This window comes from Lolium rigidum, chromosome 1 (genome assembly GCF_022539505.1).
Source record: "Lolium rigidum isolate FL_2022 chromosome 1, APGP_CSIRO_Lrig_0.1, whole genome shotgun sequence".
Taxonomy (NCBI): Eukaryota; Viridiplantae; Streptophyta; class Magnoliopsida; order Poales; family Poaceae; genus Lolium; species Lolium rigidum.
This window is the reverse complement of record NC_061508.1, coordinates 234,522,696-234,531,760: the sequence shown is the minus strand read 5'-3', so window position 1 is coordinate 234,531,760 and position 9,065 is coordinate 234,522,696. Positions and strand designations below refer to the sequence as shown.

Sequence of the window (9,065 nt, the reverse complement as noted above, 5' to 3'; positions counted from 1 at the left end):
GCGTGAAGCTAGAACTCGATTGCGTTTCTGCAATCGCTTTTAGGGTGTTCCATGTAAAAACTAAGGACCAGTTTCTATTTTCTTTGGTTTATGGGGTCCTTTTTGTAATTGTACACCACCTGTTGATATAATGCAGATTTCAGGACCTTTGGGTCCTTTCATGTTCAAAAAAATTTACATAAGAGTGTAATCGTTAAGCTAATACACCATTGGATGGCGCCTTGGTGTAGCGGATTAATTAAGAAAACACAAATGTATCGCATATCATCTTAGAGAATGCCAATTAAACATTACATCTACATATATTCCTAGACTTGCTCCACTGAATTTTTTTGTTGCGCTTATTGATGTATAAAATATCCAGGTCTTACCTATATCTTTGTGAAAGTATACTACATCATTTGATTGAGTGGAATTAGATAATATATTCCACAATTGATCCGGTATTACTTGTAAAACTACGTTTCGGGACAAGATATCATCAACACATGGTGAAGGGAAATCTCAGGTAGATGAATTATTAATTATCTCTTCTCAAGATGGGACATTTATGTCTACTAGTTAGGTGACATGCATAGTTATCTCCATTACTATAATCAATTTTGGTAGCTGAGGTAGTGTTGCCAAGTGCCTATAAAAGGGGCTGAGATCGACAGGACTGAAACCATCAGAAAAATAAAGAAACCAACCAAAGTAGATAAGAAAGCATCTCCACAGGACAATATGGTGAGTGGCAAGAAGGCAACCGTTGTGGTTGTGCTGGTGGCTGCAATGGTAATTTTACAGCTAGTGGTAGCTCCGATAACCCATGCTCGCTCACTGGAAAAGATGAAGCCGAGCGACTCCATCATCATGGTGTCTAATGATGGAATGGAAGTACATGTGGCGTCGACCTGTAAGCCACCATGTTATATTGATGATTTTCTATATTGTTTTTGTCCTAGAAACAACATGGATTCTGTTCCAGGCGAGGTCTAGCGTTTGGTGAAGTGTTTCGATATTATCGCTTTCGCATCATCATGTAAACTCTTGTTCCGCAAAAAAATCATGTATGTGGGGAGATGGAGTAGTACATTTGGTGGTTACGTACTTTGAATAAATGGGGATATGTTGGATGTGTATATTTGCTTGCCCATATTAGCAATGACCAACGAGGTCCTGCTAGCTGACTCATGATTAATTTTTATTTTCCTGTTTTGGAAGTATTTAATTTTTGTTTGCAAGATATCTTCCTAATCTCTACTACCGCCCTTAATTCATGTGTTCTTAGGGGTATTTCCAGGAAAGGTCTTTCATTGCAAAAGTTATCAAATAATACCCATGGGCAAAACAAAAAAAAATCAGTAAATAATCACCGACAGACCCATGACCGGTACCGTCAGTGGTAAATGCTGCCAGATGTCACTTCCAAGGACGCATAAAAGCTATTTCAATTTTTTAAATTGTTACCTTATTGTGAAATTCTATATATTAATGCAATAACATCTGAAATCTAACAAATTTATTTGATGAGTAACATCAGCTACCTATGGTTCAGCATACTTTACACGATAACTTGTGGAAGTTAGAAATAGTACCTACATCTCTTTTTTCGACAAAAAAAATATATTATATCACAAAGATATCAATTACATCAGTATCTGGAACAACGCAGTGGCCTAATGACAATATTGATGAACACAACAACAACAACAACAACAACAACAACAACAACAAAAAGAGGAATTATAGAAAAAGAAAAATCTCGCTATAGAAGGGGCGGATCCAGGATTTGATTATAGAGGGCATATTAGACGATGCCTACACCATCCACTAAAACATTTTCTCATGATTCTACTACTAGTTTGAATGTGTATCTTGGCGCAAATTCAATTCGCTCCCGGTGCATACACACCCTCTACCAAAAAAAACATATTTCGAAGTGTCAAAAAAAATTTGACAAAAAATCAACATATACATGTCCACAATATATGTGCATTCGTCAAGTTTCGTGAAAAACCGATAATTTATGTGATCTATATAAAAAATTATCTTGTAATATGCCTTATTTTTAGCAACGAATTTTGTCCTTTTACACACGCCACACGATAAATTGATTTTTCATGAAAGGATTGTGTGGGTGTGTAGCAGGTGAACATGTACGTGTGAATTTCTTTTTCAAATTTTTTAACATTTCAAAATATGTCTAACATGCATTTCAAAATCAAAAGTGTATGTTCCCATGAGCCCGCTCCCGTAGTTATAGTGGGGAGTAACATGAAGTAGTAACATGCACATGTTACTAATCTATGTTACAACCTCCATAATGAGTAATAACATATATGTGGTATCATGCAAGGTTATATTTATTAGGGTATAAACTCATCTTTTCTTGAAAAATGTGATGTTATGATAACATAGCTAGTAACCACAAGACCACCTCTCTCTCCTCATTTAATGACATGCCATATGACCAAAAATGATTAGTTGACTTTGCATGTAGTTCTACGTTACTTCCTATGTTACTCCCACTATGAGCAATTTAAACACATGGTTGCCACAGGTGCCATTGGTCACCACTCACCACCGCCTTTATAATACATAAACAAGAATTAGTAAAGTGGGGACAGGGACGAATGCTAAGATTATTTACAATAAACCGAGCGAAAAACAAACTCAAATAAATCTGACAACACAGTAAAGTGTCCCAACACACAACAAACACAACCCCTTACACTCGGCCTTTCATGTCGAAAATGCTCTCCACCTCTAACGCTCTCTTCTGAGTTCATCTCTCAGTAAAATATTGCTAAACCAACCAAGGTTCTTGTATCTCAAACCTTGGATAGGTCGAAACCCAATAGCACGAGCTGGCAGGCCCAAGCCAGCGCCTGCGAGCGTGGAGGTGAGGAAAGTCAATGCGACGGAGATGATGCCACGACAACGACAGAGCATGGCTAATTGTAGGCACAATTGAGCCACGAAGGAGGAGCCAGCCCGCACGGAAAGTCTCACCTGCGCCGGTGTTAGCAAGATGTGGAATTGCATGCTCTAGCCAGTTTACCGAACTTATGGAAGTAAATAGTCAATTATATTTAACATCTCCCCTCACGTGTTGACCGGCAGGCCCTTTATTCTCCAGATCTCGCACGTACTTTAAACGAGTATCGTTGGATTTTTTTAAGAGAGTGCAAATCTTTATTTTAAATACTATGTCAGGTAGGATTTAAATTCGAGATCTTGTAGCTCTGATATCATATAGAATTGCATGCTCTAGCCACTTCAACGAAAATACCGATCTTATAGAAGAGAATATGCGATTATATTCAACACAAGGTATATAGCAAGCCCCAATTTCTCCATCAAATACATCGACCAACCCCTAAAATCGTGGTATGCAGGACTAACCCGATACCAACCTCCAATATCATCCCTCAATGCATACATCCAAACACTGCCTTGGAGATATAGCCCTTTTCTACTCGTCCTCTATTTTTCTTGCATATAAGTTTTAGTAGGAGATAAATTTTATAAAGCTTTACATGGAAAAAGGATATACAATTTGATACTGTAGAAAAAATACCAACATTTGGATAAACGAAAGTTTTTCTAAAGATCACTAGATAAACGAAACTTTAGTTTGCAGTTTGCACCTACTACTCGTCTGAGCTTAGAGCTTCTGCATATCTTGGGCTAGATGGCGGGTTTGGCCAGGCTTTCTCAGAAGTGGGTTTGGTCTCCTCGAGAGGAAATCACCCTTCGAGGCTTCGAGCCCTAATTCCCGACTTCCTCCCACGCCATGTCCTCACCTCGCGGAAGCCACCGCCGGCTCGGTGATTTTGGGGACGGCGACTCGGCCGTGATGTTTGCTCCGAACGGGGCATCTCGATCCGAAATCACCGGCGAACTACTCGACGTAGCTGATGCCTCCTTACGCAGTCAGCAACCGTATATCTCTTGCTCCACCACCCGTGTTTTCTTGGGATGATTTGGATTGTGTGTCCATGTGGAGTGATTCCTTGGGAGGGAGATACATGGATGATTATTCCACTCAGATTTGGGGCTGGTAGATTGCGAGTTCCCGGTAGCATTCGTTTAATCGTTTTCAGGCCTCTATGCACTTTTTTATATAAAGAAAGCCTAAAGATGTTGTTATTTCAGTGATAGATCTGGCAATTTGGCACAGCACGATGCCAAGATAAATTGTTCTTCTACTCATCGAGCCCTTTCCAGTTCAGGTGTGAGGAGGAGCGTCATGTGGGAGGCACTGCTGAGCCTGCATCTCCTCAACCGCTGCAAGAACAGGGGTCGTCCTGCACTGCCACTTCCTCGCTCTCCCTGCATCCGGAGGCAGTTGCTCATGACACCACTGACGTCTCGCCAACATCAAGGCACTCTTCTACTGGGTCAACCTTCTGGGCCTGGCTAAGACAAGATTGGGGCTTGAAATTTTTCATCAGGGTTGATACCGAGGGATCTTTCCATACGTACCCCCCTGTGGGTGGGCCATTTCAGAGCTTGCAGGAAGCTGAGGATGCTATCGATCGCCATCTTCATAGCCGCCGGGTTCAAAAAATGTAAGTTTATCGGCATCCTTATTTGTAGATTTCCATCGATCTTGTTCGGTTAGTTTGCACACATGAAATTGATTATATGCAAACAGGATTGTCCTTCTATGATGTAGGACCTTGTAGGTCGTCAAAGATAATCACAGTTTTGACAACATGAATCAAGAAAATCACTTAGTTAGAATATAGAAAATCCGACAAGCTGATTTCTTTTTAGCATAACAGTATGTTTTAAATTCCTGTTCCGGAGCCAGTTAAAGTTAATGGACATACTTATTTTTGTAACTGTACTTGTCAGAGAGTTGTTAAGTAGCGCATAAATCACAAGCATACCTATACCTGAAAGCTAACCAAGTATTTATAGATGCAGATCTGCTACTACTTTTTATGTAGGTATATTTTTTCTTAATTCTAATTTGTTATTAATAGTCAGGCATACTCCCACAGCTCTGTTTCCTCATATACTAACAGTGGTGATAACCAATACCATAATCTGGTAAAAACAACGGGTAAAGAGGACTTTGGGTTGGGGATAAAATGAAAGGATGTACACCTTGAAAAATGCATCGAGACCTTATAGGCATGTAAGAATTTTTCTTATTTTTGTTGATCATTGCTACAATTAGCTATGCTATAGCTAAATTGGGTTCTATTTGATCACTGTTCCACCTATCAAAACCTTCCACACAAATTTGTTTGCCCCTATGTCTGCCTGACAACAAATCATATGGAATGCTCTGATCTAAACTAGGTGCATGGAACAAGCTGGGGTTTCTCGAGTGGAGATGGCTATACGAACATGTCTTTACTGGCCTGATGGCACTAGGAAGAAGTGTTCCCAATCGCAAGCAATTGAGAGGTGCCATGAGGAAAGGCGACTATTTGCTCAAGTTTTAGTGGACAATTATAATAAGGATCACAATCTTGGGGTTTGCTCTCTCCCTCCCTCCCTCCTGTTGTCGCCCTGATACCATGGTTGCATTTAGTCATTGACATATTCATGTGACAGCTACTGATCTGATCAATGCTTATGTTAGGATAATGCGTATGAACTAAAAGATATTGTGCATTACAAATTAATTGTTGAGAACTACCAAAGGTTGTACTATCATTTCAATTTCATTGCGAAGACTAGAGGAGCTGAAGATTGTGGCGTGGACAATCTATTCTTTGCTGAGGTCATGAGCATGCGACAAGGAGAACATGAAGATTTAGTGGTTAGCTGTTTCTGCATGGTTACGTCCAGCGATAATGGTATTTATACTCTTATCTTAGATTAAGTATTGTTCTAACACAGTTTCAAAAAAAAAAGTATTGTTCTAACACAACTTTGGGGTCGCACTAACTTGAAAATTTCTAGTATATATATTCGTAGATGTGTTTCTAGCTCTCATACATGATATTTACTTTATTGACTTTTTTGTCTCGTGCATTATTGTTGAGCTTTACATCTTCGGTGTCTCAAATTGGTTCATGCAAAAGCAGCCATGTGCAATGACACGCACACACGCACACGTTTTATTCAGCTATTATTATGTTACTGCCTGATTGTTTATTTGGAGTTAAATGACAAACTCCCTGCTCTCCTTTTGAATAAAGGTCACTGCTATGGTTGCTTGAGTGATGGCGTTGTTGATATGAAGCACCCCAACGAAGCTAGTGCGTTCATTGGTGGTCACTTGGATACTCATATGCCATTGACGCGTAGTTTCAGAGAGTGGAGCGACGAAGATGTATGACGATTTACTTCCTGCAAGCTGTCAACATTCTTTTCATAACCTATCTTGCCTTGTTATTAATTGTGCATATGTTTCTGCAGGAAGAAGTTGAAGAGGCTAGGATAAGACATATGTACAAGGTAATTCTTGCGTGGCATTTTCCTATTTGGAGTAACATGATATTGGTTTTATTTAATATATCTTTTCCTTGCCTTGTGTATGATGTTCTTTAGGGCCAAGAAAAACCAGGTTTTGTGAAGAAACTATTGAGCAAGCTCCCTCCAGATGTGAGACGAAGATGCATGAAAAAAAAGCTTAAGAGCAGTGAAATGAAGGTGCCAGAAGAGTAAAAGAACAATGAGGGTAGAGTGATGGAATGAAACCCCTTGCACTTTCTTTTGACGGCCCAGTCATTGCAAGAAATCGTTTGGTTTGGGGATGATGGGAGATTGGCAGTCGTGAGGATGAAGATGAGGATGAGGCGGAGACGGAGGCGGGGTTGAAGATCCATAGATCAGGCCTCCCATCTACAACCAAGTTGGCGATACATTTGTTTTACATGCCATCGACTATGCGGCTGGGATGGAAATCAGGACTGCACTGGCGAGGAGGGTGCCTGGAGCCACGACCGGCATCACCTAAAACGTCCCCTCCTGCGTGACCAACTACGGCAGGGAGATTGGATGAATCTGGGCGATGAGGATCCAGCCAACGTCTTAGAGCATCTCTAGCCGCATCCCTCAAAGCAATTTGGGGTGCGCCGGACCAAAAAAACGTTCCAGCCGCGTCCTAAAAATCATTTTTGTCCGGCGCGCCCCGATACGGTGTCTGGCGTCCCGAGCCCGTCCCCGTCCCCTATGGGACGCTCCGGGCACGCCGGACACAACGAAAAGCGAGGCGGGGAGTGGCGGAGCTGACCCGTCAGCGGCACAGTTAATTTTAACCTAACCGTCGTCTACCTCGCGACGGAAGTTATTCGCGCGCAGTGACACACGGCGGCATCTTTGCCTTAATGGCGACGGAGGGGCAGGCGAGACGTCTCGTCGGTGCTGCGCAGCCTTCACGCGTCGCCGGCGTTCGCACGCCACCGCCCGTTCCCGCGCGATCTTTCTGCCTCTTCTCGCATGTTCCCGCGCTTTCTTCCCGACGCCGGCGTCTATAAAAGGTCTCCCGGCTCAATGGTAGCCACCACACCCCGCCGGCAACAAACATAGCCCTCGTCGCTCCACCGCCGTCTCCTCCACCACCAGTGGCAATGGCGAACCGCCCCGCGCTGGCCACTTCCCTCCACCGCCGTCTCCTCCACTTGCAGTCCCGGAATCGCAGGTCGACACCGACCCCGCGGCCCGGGAAGAGCGGTGGCGTGCACACCGTCAGCAGCGGCGGGAGGCAATGGAGCAGCAGGCCCGCCAACACCGTGAGGTGGCGCAGGCGGCGGATCTACCGGCGTTCTGCGCCCATGGCCCCGCTGCTGGCGAGGCCGCGACGGCAGCAGCGTGGCACGAGCAGCAGTGCGACACCGTTGCGGCGTTCGACGCCTCGACGGGACAAGAGGCGCGACGGCGCCGGTACCGGGAGGAGATGGAGCAGCGGTGGGTTGACGAGCGCCGGGGCCAGCGCGTTGAGCGGGATGCGCTGTACCGAGAACGGCGGGAGTCGAGCGCTAGCGGCAGCTGGCGGCGGAGGAGCGTCAGCAGTGAGAGGCGGCGCTGGCGGCGATCTGGGGGAGGCGGGCGGACCAGTTGGCGGCGGAGGCCGACGTGTTGGCGGCGGCGATGATGGAGGCACCAACAGATGTGGAGGAGGATGCGCCAATGGAGGAGGAGGAGGCCGAGGCGGAGGAGACTGAGGTGGAGGACGACGACGACGGCGAGTTTGAGTGGTCCGACGACGATGGGCCGCACCCCGACGAGACGGCCGATCAGCAACGCGCGCTCGTCGAGTCCTTCGAGTCGGGGAAGAAGCTCCAGGACGACGCCCGTGCCCGCGAAGAGGCGCAGATTCGTCACGCCGTCGAGCTCTCCCTCCAGGCGGCGCAGCAGGGGAGGGCGGAGGAGGACGCACGGCGGGAGCGGAGCCGTCGGGCCACCGCCGAACGCAAGGAGAGGAGGCGCGCGCAGGAGGAGCTGCGGCGTAGGGGAGGCGACGACGGAGCGGGGCCGTCGAACGCACCGCCGAGCGGTCAGTAGTCTAGGTTTAGATGAAATCTAGCCGTTTTCATTCAAACTTTGTAATATATAATCAAAATTGAATGAAAACTTTTATTTTCGTGCACCAATATTCATTTGGGGGAGGCGTTTGGGGGACGCGGCTGGGGAGCGACGTCCCCCAAACGCGGTACGAACAAAACACGTCCCCCAAACGCTCGATTCGGCGTGGTTTGGGGGATGCCACTGAAGATGCTCTTATACATCTGAGAGGCCACCGGGCTGAAACTGTTCAGGCGCAGCGGGTTCCTTGCATGATCTATCAAGCTACAGAATGCACCGAAACTTGGAGTTCCATCAAGTAGCTCATCTGATCATGGAGTGGAGGCCGATGATCAGAGTAATGTGGGGTAGTGAAGTGTTTCGTCACCTCGGACCAGGGGATATATACGACCATTTTCAAGCTCCAGAAGAAGGCGTTGGAGTGCGGGAGGAAAGAGATTACCTCGTCGTGGCCAACGGTGGAGGGGTGCTGAAGGCTCTGCATGAATTGCATTGCATCCAGCTACAAAGTATGTTAAGTCGCCTTGAAGGCGGGTTTTTTTTTGCATGGACACATAATTTCAGCACCGGACAGATGCTGCACATGATTC

The 9,065-nt window shown here is 45.4% G+C and overlaps 1 protein-coding gene across 1 annotated transcript; it reads left to right on the top strand.

Annotated features, from left to right (window-relative positions):
* Positions 1-3,821: 3,821 nt before the first annotated feature.
* Positions 3,822-6,962, top strand: LOC124683327. Its single transcript, XM_047217868.1, has 7 exons — positions 3,822-3,927; positions 4,218-4,556; positions 5,299-5,476; positions 5,585-5,801; positions 6,147-6,280; positions 6,367-6,405; positions 6,499-6,962. Exons 1-7 carry the CDS (start codon positions 3,842-3,844, stop codon positions 6,613-6,615), a joined length of 1,110 nt encoding a protein of 369 aa, XP_047073824.1. The 5' UTR covers positions 3,822-3,841; the 3' UTR covers positions 6,616-6,962.
* Positions 6,963-9,065: the final 2,103 nt, after the last annotated feature.

Bases quoted from the DNA above. Each gene is read 5' to 3' on its own strand.
- LOC124683327 (XM_047217868.1), top strand. From the start codon at position 3,842: ATGTTTGCTCCGAACGGGGCATCTCGATCCGAAATCACCGGCGAACTA. The intron at 3,928-4,217 runs GTATATCTCTTG...TTTCCAGTTCAG, and splicing joins TCCTTACGCAGTCAGCAACC to GTGTGAGGAGGAGCGTCATG. The intron at 6,406-6,498 runs GTAATTCTTGCG...GATGTTCTTTAG, and splicing joins GGATAAGACATATGTACAAG to GGCCAAGAAAAACCAGGTTT.